Source organism: Manis javanica, chromosome 11 (assembly GCF_040802235.1).
Source record: "Manis javanica isolate MJ-LG chromosome 11, MJ_LKY, whole genome shotgun sequence".
Classification (NCBI taxonomy): Eukaryota; Metazoa; Chordata; class Mammalia; order Pholidota; family Manidae; genus Manis; species Manis javanica.
The window spans coordinates 114,913,860-114,936,002 of NC_133166.1; the positions used below are offsets into that span (position 1 = coordinate 114,913,860).

General features: G+C 42.8%; 1 protein-coding gene across 14 annotated transcripts in view; it reads left to right on the forward strand.

The window, feature by feature from the left end:
* The window catches only part of PC (pyruvate carboxylase), a 112,715-nt gene that overhangs the window by 52,098 nt on the left and 38,474 nt on the right, over positions 1-22,143 (forward strand). Inside the window, exon 1 of one of the 14 annotated variants that reach the window (XM_036995779.2) lies at positions 142-215. The exons of 12 other annotated variants lie outside the window; for them this stretch is intronic. In XM_036995779.2, coding sequence (XP_036851674.2) covers positions 213-215 — 3 coding nt within the window. In that variant the 5' untranslated portion in view covers positions 142-212. Of the gene's footprint in view, positions 1-141; positions 216-22,143 lie in introns of those variants that run through there. One more of the 14 variants, XM_073217505.1, reaches the window with a different exon arrangement.

Below are 22,143 nucleotides of genomic sequence, written 5' to 3' on the forward strand. Positions count from 1 at the left end.
CTTTGAATAGTCTGTTCAAGGTCTACTCCTGAACTAGAGATTGGCTCATAAACAGCTCTCTCTCTTCTGAGCTGTAGGGAGGGGGCAGTTCTGGAAAGTCATTGACAAAAGTTTAACCTAAAACATCAATTATAAACAGGCAGCGAACAGAGGGCGTGGATTTGGGTGTCCTGGCACCAGGAACAGCGTGGCCTCCCTGCACTCCAGCTGCCATGGTAAGGGGACCACCTTTTAGAGACCTCTAGGCACACTGCCCTGGGCAGGGTGGGCATATACTGTGGCCATCATTTCTCTTCCCTCTGGGACTTGGCAGCCTTCTAGTACTTGGGAAAGGAGAGGGCAAAGGGATTCTGGGAATGGTCCTTAGAGACAGGGATCCAGGGGAGAGGTGGCTGGATCATTGCTCGCAGGCATGTGGGGACAGTTCTGGTTAGGGATGGGCAAAACCAAGGAGCCAGAGGTAGGCAGATCCTACCTGACAGTGAAAATGGGTTCTGCCTGAGGCTTGAGGCCGTGGGTCCCAGAACTCTGGGCCAACCTCTGTGTGGTGGTGACAATTGGGAGATGTGGTTCCCTTGACCGGGGTTCCTGTATAACTGGTGAAGCTGCCAGTGGTCGGGAAGGGTCTGTGCTGAGTACGCACCAGGCCAGGGGCCCACATGTGTGTGCTTCAGCTCCTTGGCCAACTTGGGCCTTGACAAAATTTTCTGGAGCTGAAGGACAGGAAGGCCTGCTTTTTCTTTAGGAATTTGGGAAATCCAAGGGCCAAGGTAATTTCTCCCCCAGACATGAGTCTGTGACTGTAGCCCTGGGGGGCCATATTTCTGGCATTGGAGCAGGACTCACTGCTCAGATCTAAAGAGAAAACTTCTCTCATTTGCTTGGAAGAAAACCTTCTCAGTTCTTGGGGAGGAGAAACTGATAAGGGCCCCAAATAGCTTCTGGTTCATATCTTTTAACTGCAAACAGACCAGACTTTCCACCAGGTTCGTGGGATAGGAATTCAAGGAAAAGGGATACGCCAGCTGTGTGTGTGTGTGTGTGTGTGTGTGTGTGTGTGTGTGTGTGTGTTGGGGGTAGAGGGGGTTTCAAGGAATAGGTGAGAGGGAGGGGTGTACCTTTCCCTCTGCTCTGTCCCAAACTTCCCAAGGGCAGAAATTGTTAAGAAATGTGCCTTTTCTTCTGGTGTTCTGGACCAAGGATGGAGGGATGTGGCTCCAGTGACTTCATTCTGTGTCAGGTGACTACAAGGGAGACCTGTCATTAGGAGGAAGTCTGAGGCAAAGAGACAACCAGTACTTACTAATCTAGATGGATCTGGAGTGATCTTGTTTGTCCACTTCTCCCTCTGACTGGAATGAAATGTCAATTTCATGAGGTCAGGGACCTATTCTCTTGTTCACCTGTATCTCCGCTGCCTAACAGTTGTCTGGCCTGTTGCAAAGGCTCGATCAACATTGAATGAATGAGTGAATGAATGAATAAATGGATGCTTTTTCTCTGCTTATCATTTCACTAAACCCCTCCAACTTCATCTTATATTGGTTCCGTACCATGCTTCTTACCTGATCCGCATCTGCTCGGTGCCTTCCAACCCTGACCCTAAACTAGTCAGGCTAGACCCTGTTTGCTGGCAGAGGACAGGGCCCCTGCCAATCCCTCTTGCTGCCTGCAGGCTCACCGAGCAGGTGCTCACACAGGAAGAAGGCCTCTTCCTCTGAGCCGGGTCAAGTCCCCTCCTCCATGACACTCACTCCGCTCTCCTCACGGCTCTACCCTTACTTCCCCCATTCCCTTTTTTCTCTGGGCAGTTCCTTTGCAAATGCAAGGTTTTAATATCCTTTTATTTCAGTTGTGCTAGCTTTTCTCCTCACCAGATAGGAAGTTTTTTTTAAAATATCAAATGTACATAACAGTGGTTCAACAGTCACCTGCCCCCCACCCCGCCCCCACTCACTCCCTTCCCCCTTGGTAACCACTAGTTACTTCTCAGTGTCCATGAGTCTAATGCTCTTTTGTTCCTTCTGTTTTGCTTTTTTTTTATATCCCACAAATAAGTGAAATCATGTGGTATTTGTCTTTCTCTGCCTGGCTCATTTCATTGAGCATAATACCCTCTAGATCCATCCATACTATTGCAAATGGCAGGTTTTCTTTCCTTTTTTTGGTTGAATAATATTCCATTGTGTATATGCACCACCTCTTCTTTATCCATTCATCTTCTGATGGACACTTAGGTTGCTTCTATATCTTGGCTATTGCAAACAGTGCAGCGATAAACATAGGGGTGCATTTATCTTTTTGAATCAGGGATTTAGTTTTCTTTGGGTAAATTCCTAGGATTGGAATTACTGGGTCAAATGGTATTTCTATTTTTAGTTTTTTGAGGAACCTCCATACTGCTTTCCACAGCAGTTGCACCAATTTGCAGTCCCACCCACAGTGTAGAGGGTTCCCATTTCTCCACATCCTCACCAGCATTTGTTGTTTCTTATGTTTTGGATAGTGGTCATTTTAACTGGTGTGAGGTGATACCTAATTGTGGTTTTAATTTGCATTTCCCTGATGATTAGTGGTGTGGAGCATCTTTTCATGAGCCTGTTGGCCATTTGTATTTCTTCTTTGGAGAAGTGTCTGTTCAGGTCCTCTGCCCATTTTTTGATTGGGTTATTTGTTTTTTGGCTGTTGAGGCATACGAGCTCTTTATATATTTTGGATGTTAACCCCCTTATCAGATGAGTCATTTACGAATATATTCTCCCATACTGTAGGTTGCCTTTCTGTTCTGCTGGTGGTGTCCTCTGCTGTCTGGAAGCTTTTTAGTTTGATGTAGTCCCACTTGTTCATTTTCATTTTGTTTCCCTTGCCCAAGGAGATGTGTCCAGGAAAAAATTGCTCATGCTTATATTCAAGAGATTTTTGCCTATTTTTTTTTTCTTCTAAGAGTTTTATGGTTTCATGACTTACATTCAGGTCTTTGATCCATTTCAAGTTTACTTTTGTGTATGAAGTTAGACAATAATCCAGTTTCATTCTTTTACATGTAGCTGTCCATTTTTGTCAACACCAGTTGTTGAAAAGGCTGTCTTTTCCCCATTATATATTCATGGCTCCTTTATCATATATTAATTGACCATGTATGTGTGGGTTTATATCTGGGCTCTCTATTCTTTTACATTGATCTTTGGGTCTGTTCTTGTGCCAGTACAGATAGGAAATTTCTTGAAAGCAGAGCCATCTTTTATATTATCCTTTGTCCCGCAAGTGTGTGATGGCTCTAATGGCATGAAATTTGATCAGCAGCCTTTGAGTATGTCTTGTGGTTTATGATCTGTGGAACTGAAGGGATACTCTGAGTCTCACTTACAATAGGTTGCTTAACTGGCAGTCTGCTTACTTGGGGATAAGCCTGTTTTATAGGTAGATGAAAGGTTCTAACTTGTTTTTTACTCATAACACTTCTAACACCAACTATGTGGGGTTTTTCTCATAGCAGTTCTCCTATTCTCTGTGGATACCAGCTGGGTATCCCACAATCCAATTCTGTTCTGACACTAACTACCCAGAGTCAGTGCATATAACAAGGGTTCAGTCCCTCCAGATGGTCTCCACTTCACACACCAGTCACAGGTCCTGGCCTCCTGGACTTCTCTCCAAGTGGCCTTAAATTGGAGATTTCCGTGATACCCTCCTTGGGCTTGATAATTTTCTAGAACTGCTCACAGATCTCAGAAAAGTGCTTTACTTACTATTACGAGTTTGTTCTGAGGGACACAGATAAAGAGGTACATAAGGCGAGGTCGGGAAGGGTCTTGAGTGCAGGATCTTTTGTCCCCAGGGATTGGTGGGCACTACCTTCCCAGCACATGGATGCATACACCAGCCTGGAAGCCCTCTGAATACCATCATTTAGAGTTTTTATGGAGGTTTCATCGTGTAGGCAAGATTGATTAAATCACTGGCCATTGGTAATGAACTCAATCTCCAGCTCCTCTCCTCCAAGTGTGGGTAGGACTGAAAGCTCCAACCTTATAATCACACATGGTTGGTTCCTCGGAACCAGCCCCCATCCTGAAGCTGTCCAGGGGCCCAACAGGAGTCACCTTATTACCATAAACTCGGGGGTGGTTTAAAGGGTCTTATTATGAATAAGAAAAGTCACACCTGTCTCCTCTACCATTTGAGAAATTCCAAGGGTTTTAGGAGCTCTGGGCCAGGAACCAGGGACAAAAAACATATTATAGACAGTTGACCCTTGATTAACATGGGTTTGAACTACACAGGTCTGCTTATATGCAGATTTTTTCAATAAATAAATTGGAAAATTTTTTGGAGATATGTGGCAATTTGAAAACCTTTTCTCTAGCTTTGTTGTAAGAATACAGTTTATATTATATACTACATGTAATAGGCAACATATGTGTTAATGGACTATTTACATTATTAGTAAGGCTTCTCGTCACCAGCAGGCTATCAGTAGTTAAGTTTTGGGGAGTCAAAAGTTATATTCCAATTTTCAACTGCATGCGGGCTGGTACCCCTAACCCCCACATTGTTCAAGGGTCAAGTGTAGTTCTTACATATTATAATATCACAGAGGTGCAGAGAGGTAGAGAGATCCCTAAGGTCGTATGGCCGGATGATGGCAAAGCCAGAATTTGAACCTGTGTTCTCTGACTCTGAGACCTTTCCCTTTTCTGTGGAAACACTGCAGCATAGGGTCCGCAGCATTATACTGGGCATATGGCCCTCACTTCCACTCCATCAAGGCTTCTCCTGTCCTCCATGGAGAGAGGTTCCCGCCTGACCTCCCCCGACCACCACCTGGCCACCCCTGCCCCTCCAAGGACCCTGGCTGCTTCTTCCTTTATCCTTCCAAAGCTCCAGCTCCTGGGATGGTGACACAGTGAGTCATCTGTTTATGGAGCCAGAAGAATTGGTCGCTGAGGTGTCAGGGAGTAGCAGGGAGTTCAGGAGGTAGTGCTGGGGGTGGGGGACAGCACATGAGTAGGATGGCCCCATTTTTTCGATCTATAAAATGAAGACAATGTTTGTCCTTCCTACTAGTCAAGGTTTCTGTGAGTAGCAAATGAGTGTCTATTAAAGTGCCTTATAAACTGTAGAGAGCTTTACGAATAGTGTTAAATGTAATTATAGTATGCAAGTTACAGCTCAATAAAACTGTCAGTGAAATAATACCCACCTCATAAGTGTTGGGCGGATGACCTGGGTAGGGCCTCCTACAGGGCCTGGCTCTCAACAGACATTTATAGCTACTATTATTGTTGGTCTTGTGATTATTCTAAGACATAACATTTTCCCTCAAATGGGCTGTGGGAGGCACTGAGAAGGTGTTCTGGAGTAGGTACCCTTTGAGTTGGGACTGAGAAGACAAGAAAGGCTGTCTGTTGCCCATGGTTTCCATAATTCATTTACTACCTCAGGTCCCGAAACCCTGTTTTTCCATAAAATTGGAAGTTATCAAATGGGAATGCTCTTTCCTCCTCAGGGAATTTCAGCAATCTAACTTCTCAACATGAAGAAACTGTTATATTCAAATGAACACGCCCCTGTTACTGGTGAGCAGAAAAGTGAGTGTTGGCAAGTCAGAGCCTGCTCAGTAGGTGAAGGGGCCTGCGGGTTTAGTCCCAGATGTGCACTTGGTGGGGAGAGGCCAGTGTAGGGGGAGCCTCTGGTCATTTCTGCAGAACTTCAAGCCAACCCCATGGAAGTTTCTGCTCCACTCAGATGCTCAGTCTAGCTCCCCCTGCCAATGGGCAGTGTGACTCTGATGAGGCAGTTAGCCTGCAGGGAGAGGGCTGTGGTGGATAAGGGGGACACCCTGGGTGTGACTGTGACCTAGCTTCAGCAGGAAGAGGCCCTTCACATGATGATCCGTGATGGAGTGCCCAGGAGTGGCCGGACAAGCATGACGATGGGGTTCAGTGCAATGTCTATCACAATCCTAGCTGCTTTTGGTTGCAGAAATCGATAAGATGATCCTAAAATTCACAAGGAAATGCAAAGGAACCAGATGTCCAAAAGAATCTTGAAAAAAAAAAACACAATTGGAGGACTCACACTTGGAAATTTCAAATTTACCACAAAGCTGCTATAATCTTGACAGTGTGGTACTAGCATAAGGGCACACATACAGACCAGCTAAATAGAATTGAGAAACCTCACATTTACAGTCAATTGATTTTTGACAAGGGTGCCAAGATAATTTAATAGGGAAAGAATAGTCTTTTCACCAAATGGTGCTGGAATAACTAGACATCCACATGCAATAGAATGAAGTTGGACCCCAGCTTCATACCACATATAAAAATCAAAATGGATCAAAGACCTAAACATAAAAGTTAAACCTATTAGACTTTCAGAAGAAAACATAAGTTGTAAATCTTTGTGACATTGGGTTAGGCAGTGGTTTCTTAGGTATGTTAGAAAAAGCACAAGCAATAAAATAAAAAACATAAATTAGATTTCATCAGTATTCAGAACCATTGTGCAGCAGAGGACACCGTCAGGAAAGTGAATAGGCAATCCAACGAAGGGGAGAAAATCTTTTCAGATACTACATCTGATAGGGAGTTTGTATCTAGAATATATAAAGAACTCTTACAACTCAACAATAAAAAGATAAAGAATCCAATTTAAAAATGGGCAAAGGATCTGAACAGACATTTCTTCAAAGAAGATATACGGCTGGTCAGTAAGCATAGGCAAATGTGCTCAACATCATTAGCCAACAGGGAAATGTAAATCAAAACCACAATGAGACAGCACTTCATACCCACAGATGGTTATTCAAAAAGACAGATAGTGACAAGGGTTGGTGAGATGTGGAGGAATTGAAACCCTTTTACTCTGCTGTTAGAAGATAAAATGGAGCAGCTGCTGTGGAAAACAGTCCTTAAGCATGTAGTTAAACATAGTTACCACATGACCCAGTATAAACACCCAGGAGAAATGAAAATACATGTACCCCCAAAACTTGCACATGAATGGTCATAGCAGCATTGTTCATAACAGCCAATAAGTAGAAACAACCCAAATGTCCATAAACTGATGAATGGACAGTAAAACATGCTCTCTCCAATAGAAAGAAAAGCCCCGGCACATGCTACCATATGGATGAACCTTGAAAACATCATGCTAAGTAAACAAAACCAGGCACAAAGGACCATATATAATCTATTATCCTTTTATATGAAATATCTAGAATAAGCAAATCCATAGAGACAGGGAGTAGGTGAGTGGTTGCCAGGGGCAGGGAGAGATGGAGGGGAGGGCAGCTGAGGAGGGTGAATGTGTTCTGTAATTGACTGTGACGTTGGAGACCCGACTGCAGATATACTAAAAGCCATTCAGTTGTACTTCAAATGTGAACTGTTATGGTATATGAAATATATCTCAGTAAAGCTGTTTTTTTTTTTTTTTCAAAAACCAACAACACAAAAACCTAGCACCCAGGGGTAATCTGGGAGGCTAAAAGACTATTACTTAGTGAGCAAGCTTTCTTACTGCTTTGTGACAGCTGGCCCTGGCTCTCCTGGTGGAACAGAGGTGCTTCCTGCCACAGATCACCCTCTGCTTCTTTTCTGGGTCTCAGAGCATGGCAAGACTGCAGCTCCAATAGAAAATTTTGATTCCAACCCAGTTTTATTTTGGTTCAGTTACATGTTTCTGGAACCCTACTGCAAACAAGGCACTCAGCTAGGTACTCTCGTGAGGAAATGGGCTCCACAGTTGGACGGACCTGGTAATTCTTGAGTGGACTAACTAATTCCCCGTGGGTCCTTCCAAGCTTTGTTTTTCTCAGTCAAATGGGAGTTGATCTTGTGGGATTGTGGTGAGAATTAAGTGAAGTACAAGGTACCTGGCATATAGTGGGCAGAAAAGAAAGTTCCCTTCTAGTGTTCCTGGAGCAAGTTCAAAGATGAGTTGGTTCTGCCTGCAAAGAGCCCAAGGTCCAGCTGCAAACCAGCCCTTGCTAACTGGGACCCAAAACTTCACAACACACCTGGTGTGCGTCTGTATTCGCCCATCTTGTTGGCTCCCCGTGCATCCACCCACGTGGAAACACGTCCTCCTGGGAGTTTCCTGTGTTATGTCATTTCTCCTCCTTTGTTTATTATTATTATTATTTTTATTAAGGTATTATTGATACACACTCTTATGAAGGTTTCACAAGAAAAGCAATGTGGTTATCACATTCACGCTTATTATCAAGTCCCCCCCCGTACCCCACTGCAGTCACTGTCCATCAGTGTAGTAAGATGCCACAGATTCAATATTTGCCTTCTCTCTGTTACACTGTCTTCCCCATGACCCCACACACACCATGTGCACCAATCATGATACCCCACAATCCCCTTCTCCCTCCCTCCCCACCTACCCTCCCCCACTCCTCCCCTTTGGTAACCACTAGTCCCTTGGAGTCTCTGAGTCTGTTGCTATTTTGTTCCTTCAGTTTTGCTTCGCTGTTACACTCCACAAACGAGGGAAACCACATGGTACTTGTCTTTCTCCACCTGGCTATTTCACTGAGCATAATACCCTCTAGCTCCATCCATGTTGTTGCAAATGGTAGGATTTGTTTCTTTCTTATGGCTGAATAATATTCCACTGTGTATATGTACCACCTCTTCTTTATCCATTCATCTACTGATGGACACTTAGGTTGCTTCCATATCTTGGCTATTGTAAATAGTGCTGTGATAAACATGGGGGTACATAATGTCTTTTTGAATCTGAGAAGTTGTTTTCTTTGGGTAAATTCCTAGGAGTGGTATTCCTATTTTTAGTTTATTGAGGAACCCCCATACTACTTTCCACAATGGTTGAACTAGTTTACATTCCCACCAGCAGTGTAGGAGGGTTCCCCTTTCTCCGCATCCTTGCCAGCATTTATTGTTCCTAGTCTTTTTTATCTTGGCCATCCTTACTGGTGTGAGGTCATATCTCACTGTGGTTTTAATTTGCATTTCCATGATAATTAGTGATGTGGAGCATCTTTTCATGTGCCTGTTGGCCATCTGAATTTCTTCTTTGGAGAAGTGTCTGTTCATATCCTCTACCCATTTTTTAATCAGGTTATTTGCTTTTTGGGTGTTGAGGCATGTGAGTTCTTTATATATTTTGGATGGTTAACCCCTTGTTGGTTATGTCATTTACAAATATATTCTCCCATACTGTAGGGTGCCTTTTTGTTCTGCTGATGGTGTCTTTTGCTATACAGAAGGATTTTAGCTTGATGTAGTCCCATTTGTTCATTTTTAATTTTGTTTCCCTTGCCTGAGGAGATATGTTCAGGAAAAAGTTGCTCATGTTTATATTAAAGAGATTTTTGCCTATGTTTTCTTCTACGAGTTTTATGGTTTCATGACTTACATTCAGGTCTTTGATCCATTCTGAGTTTACTTTTGTGTATGAGGTTAAACAATAATCCAGTTTCATTCTCTTGCATGTAGCTGTCCAGTTTTGCCAACACCAGTTGTTGAAGAGGCTGTCATTTCCCCACTGTATGTCCATGGCTCCTTTTTATCGTCTATTAATTGACCATATATGCTTGTGTTTATATCTGGGCTCTCCAGTCTGTTCCATTGGTCTATGGGTCTGTTCTTGTGCCAGTACCAAATTGCCTTGATTACTGTGTCTCTGTAAGAGAGCTTGAAGTTGGGGAGTGTAATTCCCCCTTCCTCCTTTGTTTTTCTGTTCTTTCTGAGACTCTTGTGATTTAGCCCTCGGATCTTGAATTCTCTTCTCTGTTGCCCATCTCTTTGTCTTTTTGCTTCAGTTTCTAGAACTCCTTTACTTTATCTTCCAGCCCTTCTCTTGATTTTTTTGTTTCTCCCGTCATATTGTTAATTTCCAAGAGCTTTTTTTTCTCTGAATGGTTCTTTAAAAATATGTGCATGGTTTCCTATTGCTTCACTGATGTGATCTCTTCTTAGTTTTCTGAGTGTGTTAGTGCTATGTTTGTTCAAGTTTTCTTCTACTTGCATGGGCTGTTTTCTCCAAATTGCTTTTTTTCTGCTGCTTTCCTTTGGTCTGTCTTGAAGGAGTCTGTCCTCAGTTGCCTGGTGATCTTTGGTTGCCTGCTCCCAATTACTAGCAGGGACTAGAAGCGGCCCAGGAGTCCAGTTTCTGAGTTTCTGAGTTATTTGATAGGTGGTGTGGCTGCTGCAATTGGGGGGCTCAGTGTCGGTATCCTGAGGTCTTCCCTCGTGGGCTGGGCTGGCGGTCAGAGAAGGGGAGGGTCTTCTGGCAGTGTTCTGGGAACTGAGGGGAACAAGGGGACAAGATGAGTAGGTTCACTTAACTTTCCTCTCCCATCTTTTGAAAGGTGCTTAGGCCCTCAACTGTGCCTCGCATCCCCTGGTGCAGCCCTGGGCTTTAGCTTCTCCAAAAAGGGGCCCTTTCTTCTTCAGGAGAGGGTGCTTGAGGGGGACAGACCTAGGGAACAAAATGCTTCTCTGAAGTTTTTACCCTGTTGTCCTTATCAGCCTGTTCATCCCAGTCCCAGGGGACCCTAGCCTTTCTCGGATCCCGTGGAAATGGGGGAGGATCCACCTGCTCCACTGCCAGTGAGGGGTCCAAGTTCAGGTAACCCGAGGTGCTTCTGGCTTCCACAGTTGTGTTGCTGTGATCTCGCTTGGTCTCTCTGCCCTTGGGGGCTTATTGGTTTAAAAACAAACAAATTCTTTACTAATGTTTTGGTGGGATTTCAGGAGGGAGAAAAAGTAGACACACAACCAAGACATGCACAGGCGGGCACGTGGGGGAGGGCTCAGCAGAGGAGTAAGTACGCTGAGGGGGGTGGGAGAGGGCCTGGGTGCTCTGGGAACCAGGAGGAGGCAGTTTGGCTGGAGTTATAGGATCCAGGAGGTTGAGAAACGATGGGAAATAAGGCTCAAAAGGCAGATGGACTAGTGATGGGAGGGAGCCATAGGAAGCAGGATTCTTACCTGTGGGCAATGGGGAGGCCTGGGGGGGCTCTAAGAAGAGAGTGAAACAATGCCTGTATTTGGGGATGCCAGCCATCACCAGCATAGAGCATGGATGGGCAGCTACAGGCAAGCAGTGGGAGTGGCTAGGGGGCTTTGCAGTAGTTGCAGCAGTGAGAAGGGGATGATCTAGGGTCAGTTAGTAGCAACAAAGGGCAGGAGGACCTGAGGGATTTAAGAGGTAGAACTTGGCTGATGGGAGGTGAGGCAGAGGGAACGCCTGAAAATGAGCCCGTAACCGAATCCCTACTTCCTGGGAGGATTGAAGACAAGAAGAGGGGTTTGGTTTGGTTTTCGGGTGCATGTCATTTGGGAGGGGGCAGAAAGGATGGGGAGGAAGGGGGTAAGTTCTCTTTAGAATAAATATTTGACATGAACATCCAACAGCTGTTATTTTAAATCCTCACACTTCAACCTGCAAATGCCTGTGTTGGTGAAGAAAGAGGAGGGAGTGAAAGGCATCAAGGGCACAAACAAGGAAGTCAGCTCCTTAGACAACAAAAGCATGATTGTCAGGCTGTTAAATGAGATTATCAAAAGAAACTATTTTGATATTCTCACAGATTAATTAGTGTTGCAGAATGGCTTCTGAGCTACTCAAGACAAGGAGAGAGTGCCTAAATCATTGTTTCTTAGCTCATCCACATGTTCTCAGCAAGTTAAGAACTTTGTATGCCAGGCCCTTACAAATGAAACAAAGGCCTCTTTCTTTGGGTTCTATAGCCACAGGGGCAATGGAGAAGGGGTGCCTTTCACCCAGCACTCCCTTACTGCCCGTCTCTGGATCCAGGTGGGATCCTCAGGCCACCTGGATGTTCTTTCAGAAGTGGCTCTCAGGGAGGTGCGGAAAAGACCCTGGTTGCTATGTTTGCTGATTTCTGTGGCATGCATAGGTCCATGGTGGCCAGTATCAGGCTCCCAGAGGCAGAGTCTGGGAACGGGAGCGAAGTGCGCCGGCACATGTGCTCATGGTGGGTCCTCATGGAGCCAGTGTGGCCCGTTTCTGAGGTTGTCTGGTTTTTCTGATTAAGGATGCTGGCAGAGTTGAGTTGTCATCTCAGCAAATAAGGTGCTTCATGGCACAGCCCCAGCCCTACCTGGGCCTCAGCTGTCCCCTGGTCTCCTCTTCTCCCTCACAGCCCCACTGCTGCCACCCCTGTCCAGCAGAAGCAGGGCCAGTCCCTGACACTAACAGTAACACTGAAAGCTAACATTTGTACCAAAGGCTGCTTTTGTTCCAGGCACTGTTCTGAGCTCTTCATCTGCATTAACTCATTTGATCTTTGTAACAACCCTATGCACAATTACTATCATTATCCCTGATTTTACAGATGGGGAAATTGAGGCCCAGAGGTTAAGTAACTTGCCCAGAGTCACTGAGCTTGGTGGAGCCCTGTGTGAACCCAGGCAGTTGGGCCCCCTGGGTCTTAACTGTTTTGTTACCCTGGCCCTGTCATTACCATCTGTGAATCCCCATCTCACGTTTCCTTCCTTCTAAGATGCAGTCAGGGCCTCAGCACTGCTGGCTCACTGGAGCTGCCAGGTAAATACAGGATGCCTGTTAAATTTAAATTTCAGATAAACAAGTAATTCTGTAGTATAAGTATACCCCAAATACTGCATGGCATTTACTTATACTTTTAAAAATTGCTATTTATCACAAATGCAGATTTTTAACTAAATGGTTTGCATTTTAATTTGCTAAATCTGGCAGAACCTCAGATAGATAGCTGGGTCTTAGTTGAGAAGTCAGGAGCATGGGAGAAGATTGAAGTACTCAGTATTGCTGCCCATATTTCTCTGGTCAGGTTGTGCTGAGGGCTACAAATCTCTGACCTATGGTACATTTTAAGTAAGATATTCTTAATATCTAAACTCCAGACATGTCTAACTTCTGCTTTTTTCCTCTAAAGAAAGAATTTTAAAACAGCATTTTATAGGAACATGCCAAAATACAGGTAGAAAACTGCTTTGCTTCCTGTTCTCCAAGATAGATAACCACAACAGAAACTTAAGAAATCTCATACAATCAGTCTAACATTTTCTATTCCAGAAGAATCAGTTATTTGACCTAATCAGATTCATTCAGAAAACAGTTTAAATTCCTTTGAACCCCGTTCAGAGAGAAATGATACTGCTTTTTCTAATCTGTATCTTTTACGGATCTGACTGACCAGATATTTTTCTTCAAGTTTAATCTCAATCATCTCTGATGCAGCTTGAACTCATTATTTCTGGTTCTTGGAACAGCTGCAGCTAACGAGGAGTTGGGATGTGAACAGGAAGCCCTGCCGTCTCCGATTTATCTTCCTTGGACTGCTGCTTTTCTGGTGTGCCTCCTGGAATGGGGTGTCTCGGTCTCTCAGCCTGGAGAGCCACAGTGCAAGAGCTACCGGTTGTTGCAGGCCTTGGCTGAGTCAGTGCCCTGGGTGACACCTGGGTCCCCACCAGCTACATCTTTTTGCCTGACACTGGCATAATTCTCCACTGGGACTGTCCAAGAAATTTTACCTGTTCTGGTCTCAGAGGAGAAAGGTTTTCTTCATCCAGCCCACGGCCAGTCTTTTACCTGCAGCTTGGAGCCTCTTCCCCAGACTTGCTCTGTCTCCTGTCTCCCGCTGCCCCGACTCCCTCGCCCCTCCTCTCCCAGCTCTTTCTCCTTCCTCTTCCTGTAACTTGTTAAACCTCCTCTCATGCAGGAAGATGTCTGCCACATGTATGGTGGAAAATGGGTTCATTTCTAAAATACACACTTAACTATGACCAGCCCAGCAGAAAAAGGGGCAAGTGATATGAACAGGTAATTCATAAAAGAGAAAGCTGAAAATATGTCCCCAATTGTGATAAAATGTCCAACTTTACTAATAATCAGACATTGAAAATTAAAACAATATATCATTTTATACCCATGAGATTGACAAAAATCAAAGTCTGATAATGGAAGAGTTGGCAAAGATGTGGGGACATAGAAATTCTGTTGTATTTCCAGACGCTACATAAATTATTAGGACAGCTGCTTTGGAGAGAGATTTGGCCGTACGGACATAAATGTACCTACCATCTAATGCCACAATTCCAGTTCTAGGTATAAGCCCTAGAGAAATTCTTGCTATTTTGTATAATAATGTCAAGGTTATTCATTTTTAACATTTTGATTGACTTTTTATTATAAAGTTTTCAAACAAACAAAAAAGGTGCAAATAGTATAATGAATTCCATGTACCCGTTGTCCAGTTTTAACAGTGATTGTTTTGCCATCATAAGTCCTTAATAGCTAAAATTCAGAAACAATCTATACGTCCCTCATTTGGGCACCAATAAACTGCAGTATATGTAATTTATGTAGCCATTAAAATGAATGAACTAGATCTACTTGTAGCAGTATGGATAGATTCCAAATATTGGGTAAAAAATGACAGTATATCATATATGAAAAAATTAAGACCCAAGTATATGGTTATGAGTCCAGGCACATCTCAGACACTGCAGGCTCAGTTCTAGACCTCCACAAGAAAATGAGTATCTCAATAAAGCAAGTCAGTTGACTTTCGGTTTTATAACATATATCAAAGTTATGTTTATACTGTGTCTATTAAGTGTGCAGTAGCATTATGTCTAAAAAACAATGCATATCTTAATTAAAAATACTTTATTGCTAATTAGTGCTAACCATTATCTGAACTTTCAGCGAACCATTAGCATTTTGCTGACGGAGAGTCTTGCTGGTGACTGATCAGGGTGATGGCTGCTGAAGGTTGCATGGCTGTAGCAGTGTCTTTTTTTTTTTTTTTGAGAGGGCATCTCTCCTATTTATTGATCAAATGGTTGTTAACAACAATAAAGTTCTGTATAGGGGACTCAATGCACAATCATTAATCAACCGCAAGCCTAATTCTCAACAGTCTCCAATCTTCTGAAGCATAACGAACAAGTTCTTACATAGTGAATAAGTTCTTACATGGTGAACAGTACAAGGGCATTCATCACAGAAACTTTCGGTTTTGATCACACATCATGAACTATAAACAATCAGGTCAAATATGATTATTCGTTTTTTATACTTGATTTATATGTGAATCCCACATTTCTCCCTTATTATTATTATTATTTTAATAAAATGCTGAAGTGGTAGGTAGATGCAAAATAAAGGTAGAAAACATAGTTTAGTGCTGTAAGAGGGCAAATGTAGATGATCAGGTGTGTGCCTGTAGACTATTAATCCAAGCTAGACAAGGGCAACAAAACATCCACGGATGTAGCAATTTCTTAAAATAAGACAATGAAGTTTGCTGCATTGACCAATCTTCTGTTCACAATCAATTTTTCTGTAGTGTGCAATGATGTCTAATAACATTTTACCCACAGTAGAACTTTCAAAATTGGAATCAGTCTCAAACCCTGCCACTGCTTTATCAGCTAAATTTATGTAATTATCTAGATCCTTTGTTGTCATTTCAGCAATCTTCACAGCATCTTCTCCAAAAGTAGGTTCTATCTCAAGGAGCACTCTTTGCTCATTCGTAAGCAGCAATTCCTCATCCGTTTGAGCTTTATCATAAGATCACCGCAACTCAGTCACATGCTCAGGCTCCGCTTCTAGTTCTAGTTCTTGAGCCATTTCCACCCCGTCTGCAGTGACTTCCTCCACTGAAATCTTGGATCCCTCAGTATCATCCATGAGGGTTGGAATCAACTTCTTCCAGACTCCTGTTAGTGTTGATGTTTTTGCCTCTTTCCGTGAATCACAAATGTTCTTAACAGCACCTAGGACGGTGAATCCTCCCCAGAAGGTTTCAGTGTACTTTGCCCAGATTCATCAGAGGAATCCCTATCTATGGCAGCTATGGCTTTACAAAATGTATTTCTTATATAATAAGGCTTGGAAATCACTTGGAAATCAGAATGACTCCTTGATCCCTGGGCTGCAGAGTGGATGTTGTGTTAGCAGCGTGAAGACAGCATCAATCTCGCCGTCTTTCTCCATCAGAGCTCCTGGGTGATCAGGTGCATTGTCAGCGAGCAGTCATATTTTGAAAGCTATCTTTTTTTCTGAGCACTAGGTCTCAACAGTGGGCTTAAAATATTCAGAAACCATGTTGTAAACAGCTGTGCTGTCATCCAGGCTTTGTTGTCCCATTTCTAGAGTACAGGCAGAAGATATTTAGCATAATTCTTAAGGGCCCTAGGTTTTCAGAATGGTCAGTGAGCACTGGCTTCAACTGAGTCACCAGCTGCGTCAGCCCCTCACGAGAGTCAGCCTGTCCTTTGAAGCCAGGCACTGACTGCTCCTCTCTAGCTATGAAGTCCTGGATGGCATCTTCTTCCCATAGGAGGGTTTCTTCTACATGGAATGTCTGTTGTTCAGTGTAGCCACCTTCATGAATTTTCCTAGTTAGACCTTCTGGATAACTTGCTGCAGCTTCTCCATCAGCACTTGCTGCTCCACCTGCACTTTTCTGTTATGGAGACGCTTTCTTAAACCTCATGAACCAATGTATGTGAGCTTCAGACTTTTCTTCTGCAACCTCCTCCTCAGCTCTCTCATTCTTCCTAGAATTGAAAAGTCAGAGCCTTATTCTGGATTGGGCTTTTGTTTAAGGGAATGTTGTGGCTGGTTTGATCTTCTATCCAGACAACATATCAGCAATAAGGCTGTTTCACTTTCTTATCATTCTTGTGTTTACCAGAGGAGCACTTTCGATTTCCTCTGAGAATTTTTCCTTTGCATCCACAACGTGGCTAGCTTTCAGCCTGTCCTGAATTTCAGCATGCCTTTCTCACCCAGCTTAATCACTTCTAGCTTTTGATTTAAAGTGAGAGGTATGTGACCAAGCCTTAGAGGACATTGCAGGGTTCTTAATTGTTCTAATTTCAATACTGTTGTGTCTCAGGGAATAGGGAGGCCCAAGGAGAGAGAGATGAGAACAGCCAGTTGATGGGACAGTCAGAATACATGTTCATTGATTAAGTTCAACGTCTTACTTGAGTGCAGATCATGGCACCCCAAAATAATTACAATAGTAACATCAAAGGTCACTGATCACAGATCACCACAAGAAATTAATAATAATGAAAAGTTTGAAAAGTTTTGAGGATTACCAAAATGGACACAGATGCAAAGTGAGCAAGTGCTGATGGAAAAAATGACACGGACAGACTTGCTGAGCCCTGGGTCACCACAAAGCCTCAAGTCGTAAAAAAAGCAATATCTGCAAACTGTAGTAAAGCAAAGCACAATAAAACAAGGTAGTCCTGTGCAATTGATCTAATCAGTGTTAAGTCAACAAAGGGAAAACATAGGTAGCAACTCTGGATTGTGGTAGCCCCTGGGGGTTAGGGAAGGAGGCGAGGGGTGAGGGACAGGATTCAGGAGAACCATAGGGGAACTGCAGCTCTCTGTAGAGTGTATTTCCTCTTGTTAAATTTACCTATGACTTTATCAAAATAGCACATGTGGACACCTTCGAAAGTCAAACTGTGCCATGAGGCTGATAAAAAACTGTTCAGCCCCCTGTCCAACCACCCTCTCTGATGGTCTCCCCAAAGCAACCCCTTTAACTCCTAGCTATTTACTGTCCTGTTTCCAAATAGCATTCACTCTGCACTGAGCCTTTGGAAGGTCACAGCACCCCACAGCCCTCGCCCACAGGTGTGTACCTGTTTTCTCTGCCTCTGTCCTTCCAGCATGGTTATGTACCCACTTTTGTTAAAGCACATTTTTAGTTTTTACATTATTAAATCAAGTAAATATTCGCACGTGAGCACACAAGAGTGTGTACATGGGAACATTTTCTTTGTAACTTTTCAGTTTCCTGGAGTTACTGTTTACCTGATTCCTTCAACCCCAGACATTGTGAGTTGCCATCTCCTCTTCATTCTTTCAGAGGTTTCAGGCAGCCTAGCCTTTTATTTATTTATTTATTTATTTATTTATTTCTTTATTTTGAGAGGGCATCTCTCATATTTATTGATCAAATGGTTGTTAACAACAATAAAATTCAGCATAGGGGGGTCAATGCTCAATGTACAATCATTAATCCATCTCAAGTCTAATTCTCGTCAGTCTCCAATCTTCTGAAGCATAACGAACAAGTTCTTACATGGTGAACGAATTCTTACATAGTGAAAAAATTCTTACATGGTGAACAGTACAAGGGCAGTCATCACAGAAACTTCCAGTTTTGATCACGCATTATGACCTATAAACAATCAGGTCAAATATGAATATTCATTTAATTTTTGTACTTGATTTATATGTTGATCCCACATTTCTCCCTTTATTATTATTATTATTTATATTTTTAATAAAATGCTGAAGTGGTAGGTAGATGCAAGATAAAGGTAGAAAACATAGTTTAGTGCTGTAAGAGGGCAAATGTAGATGATCAGATGATCAGGTGTGTGTCTATGGACTAAGTATTAATCCAGGCTAGACAAGGGCAGCAAGACATCCACGGATGCAGAAGATTTCTCTCAAAGCAGGGGGGGTGAGGTTCTGAGCCTCACCTCTGTTGATCCCCAAATTCTCACCTGATGGCTCCCCTGCGACTGTGCCTGTCTTAGGTTGTTCCTCCCTTGAGGAATCTTACCCGTCTCTGGCTAACCAGTCCTCTTCCGGGGCCATACAGGGAAATGTAAAGTTGGTAAGTGAGAGAGAAGCCATATTGTTTGCAAAGGTTAGCTTTTTACTTCTTTGCAGATTTATGCCCTGTGGCTTCTATGCCCAGCACTTGTCTCGAGGTATCTTTACCACCTGGAGGAATTATGATACTCGGTAAATTCGATATGAGGCACGAATTCTATTTAAGGGTTGTAATTAGGAAGAAAGAAGAAAAGCTATAGATGTAGCATATGGAAGGAAACATGGGAGGATTGATTATTTCTTTGACATATCTTCTTGTAGAGTACCTTAAGTATGTATAGGTTTTAAACTACTAACTAATTTGCACACACATATTAACATAATAGGAATACGGTGACATAAACAAAGCAAATCTATAATTACCATCCATCTCCAGTGAAGCCAAGAAAACCATTTAGGCACCCTAGGCATTTGTGAAAGTTTGTCTATGATATGATGGATATTGTCCAACTGTACTTGAACAGTCTGAGAGAAATCAGACAAATTAAAGCAGCCCATTTCTGGGATCTGTTCACATCCCATATGTTCTTTTAACCGTAGATAGTCTATAGTCATAAGATTTTGGAGTGCTACAACTTGCACCCCTCCCAACTCCTGGTTGAGTTCCAACAGTACAGATCCGGTCAAATTCGTTGTCTCACTGTATGCACATGCCAGCCTGGACATCTCCCTCCTCATTCCTATGGCAAGTCCAGGAGACGGTGGGCTGGATGCAGCCACAACCGCAGCATCGCCCGGATCCCTGTGGAGGCTTTTTGATGATCATCCCCCGGCACAAGTCCTCCAGAGAGTGCTGATGCCGGAAGCTCCTCCTCATATCGTATCTTAGTTCATTTTCTGGGTAGCCAAGCTAGGCCTTGATCTTCTGCATAGAAACAGACAGACCCTTTGCCCACACTTTGACATGCCCTCTATGTACCACTGTGTAGAACTCATTGGAGGTCGGCACACAGGAGCTGCTTTTTTTTTTTTTTTTTTTTTTTATTAAGAGAAAGGAATATTATCAGAAAGAGTACCTCCATAGCTGATCATCTGACACCCTTTAAGTGATCAACATTAAGGATGTTTAAAGCATGCGTTGATCTTTTATTTACCAATAGTTTTATCCTATCAAGGAGTAATCCCCCTTTTCTTTCTTTCTTTTTTTTTTTAATCTTTAATCTACACTTACATGAAGAATACTATGTTTACTATGCTCTCCCCTATATCAGGTCCCCCCTAACAACCACATTACGGTTACTGTCCATCAGCTTAGGAAAATGTTGTAGAGTCACTACTTGTCCTCTCTGTGTTGTGCGGCCCACCCTTCCCTTTCTCCCTTCCTGCCATGCATGCTAATCTTAATACCCGCCTTCTTCTTCCCCCCCCTTATCCCTCCCTGCCCACCCATCCTCCCCAGTTCCTTTCCCTTTGGTACCTGTTAGTCCATTTTTGGGTTCTGTAATTCCACTGCTGTTTTGTTCCTTCAGTTTTTCCTTTGTTCCTATACTCCTCAGATGAGTGAAATCATTTGGTATTTCTCTTTCTCCGCTTCGCTTATTTCACTGAGCATAATACTTTCCAGCTCCATCCATGTTGCTGCAAATGGTAGGATTTTTCCACTTCTTATGGCTGAATAGTATTCCATTGTGTATATGTACCACGTCTTCTTTATCCATTCATCTACCAATGGACATTTAGGTTGCTTCCAATTCTTGACTATTGTAAATAGTGCTGCGATAAACATAGGGGTGCATCTGTCTTTCTCAAACTTGATTGCTGCGTTCTTAGAGTAAATTCCTAGGAGTGGAATTCCTGGGTCAAATGGTAGGTCTGTTTTGAGCATTTTGATGAACCTCCATACTGCTTTCCACAATGGTTAAACTAATTTACATTCCCACCAGCAGCATAGGAGGGTTCCCCTTTCTCCACAGCCTCGCCAACATTTGTTGTTGTTTGTCTTTTGGATGGCAGCTATCCTTACTGGTGTGAGGTGATACCTCATTGTAGTTTTAATTTGCATTTCTCTGATAATTAGCAATGTGGAGCATCTTTTCATGTGTCTGTTGGCCATCTGTATTTCTTTTTTAGAGAACTGTCTGTTCAGTTCCTCTGCCCATTTTTTAATTGGGTTATTTGTTTTTTGTTTGTTGAGGCGTGTGAGCTCTTTATATATTCTGGACTTCAAGCCTTTATCGGATCTCTCATTTTCAAATATATTCTCCCATACTGTAGGGTTCCTTTTTGTTCTATTGATGGTGTCTTTCGCTGTACAGAAGCTTTTCAGCTTAATATAGTCCCACTTGCTCATTTTTGCTGTTGTTTTCCTTGCCCGGGGAGATATGTTCAAGAAGAGGTCACTCATGTTTATGTCTAAGAGGTTTTTGCCTATGTTTTTTCCAAGAGTTTAATGGTTTCATGACTTACATTCAGGTCTTCAATCCATTTTGAGTTTACCTTTGTATATGGGGTTAGACAATGGTCCAGTTTCATTCTCCTACATGTAGCTGTCCAGTTTTGCCAGCACCATCTGTTGAAGAGACCGTCATTTTGCCATTGTATGTCCATGGCTCCTTTATCAAATATTAATTGACCATATGTGTTTGGGTTAATGTCTGGAGTCTCTAATCTGTTCCACTGGTCTGTGGCTCTGTTCTTGTGCCAGTACCAAATTGTCTTGATTACTATGGCTTTGTAGTAGAGCTTGAAGTTGGGGAGTGAGATCCCCCCTACTTTATTCTTCTTTTTCAGGATTGCTTTGGCTATTCGGGGTCTTTGGTGTTTCCATATGAATTTTTGAATTATTTGTTCCAATTCATTGAATAATGTTGCTGGTAATTTGAGAGGGTTTGCATCAAATCTGTATATTGCTTTGGACAGGATGTCCATTTTGACGATATTAATTCTTCCTAGCCATGAGCATGGGATGAGTTTCCATTTATTAGTGTCCCCTTTAATTTCTCTTAAGAGTGACTTGTAGTTTTCAGAGTATAAGTCTTTCACTTCTTTGGTTAGGTTTATTCCTAGGTATTTTATTCTTTTTGATGCAATGGTGAATGGAATTGTTTTCCTGACTTCTCTTTCTATTGATTCATTGTTAGTGTATAGGAAAGCTACAGATTTCTGTGTGTTAATTTTGTATCCTGCAACTTTGCTGTATTCCGATATCAGTTCTAGTAGTTTTGGAGTCGAGTCTTTGGGGTTTTTTATGTACAGTATCATATCATCTGCAAATAGGGACAGTTTAACTTCTTCTTTACCAATCTGGGTTCCTTGTATTTCTTTGTTTTGTCTGATTGCCATGGCTAGGACCTCCAGTACTATGTTAAATAACAGTGGGGAGAGTGGGCATCCCTGTCTGGTTCCTGATCTCAGAGGAAATGCTTTCAGCTTCTCGCTGTTCAGTGTAATGCTGGCTGTGGGTTTATCATATATGGCCTTTATTATGTTGATGTACTTGCCCTCTATTCCCATTTTGCTGAGAGTTTTTATCATGAATGGATGTTGAAT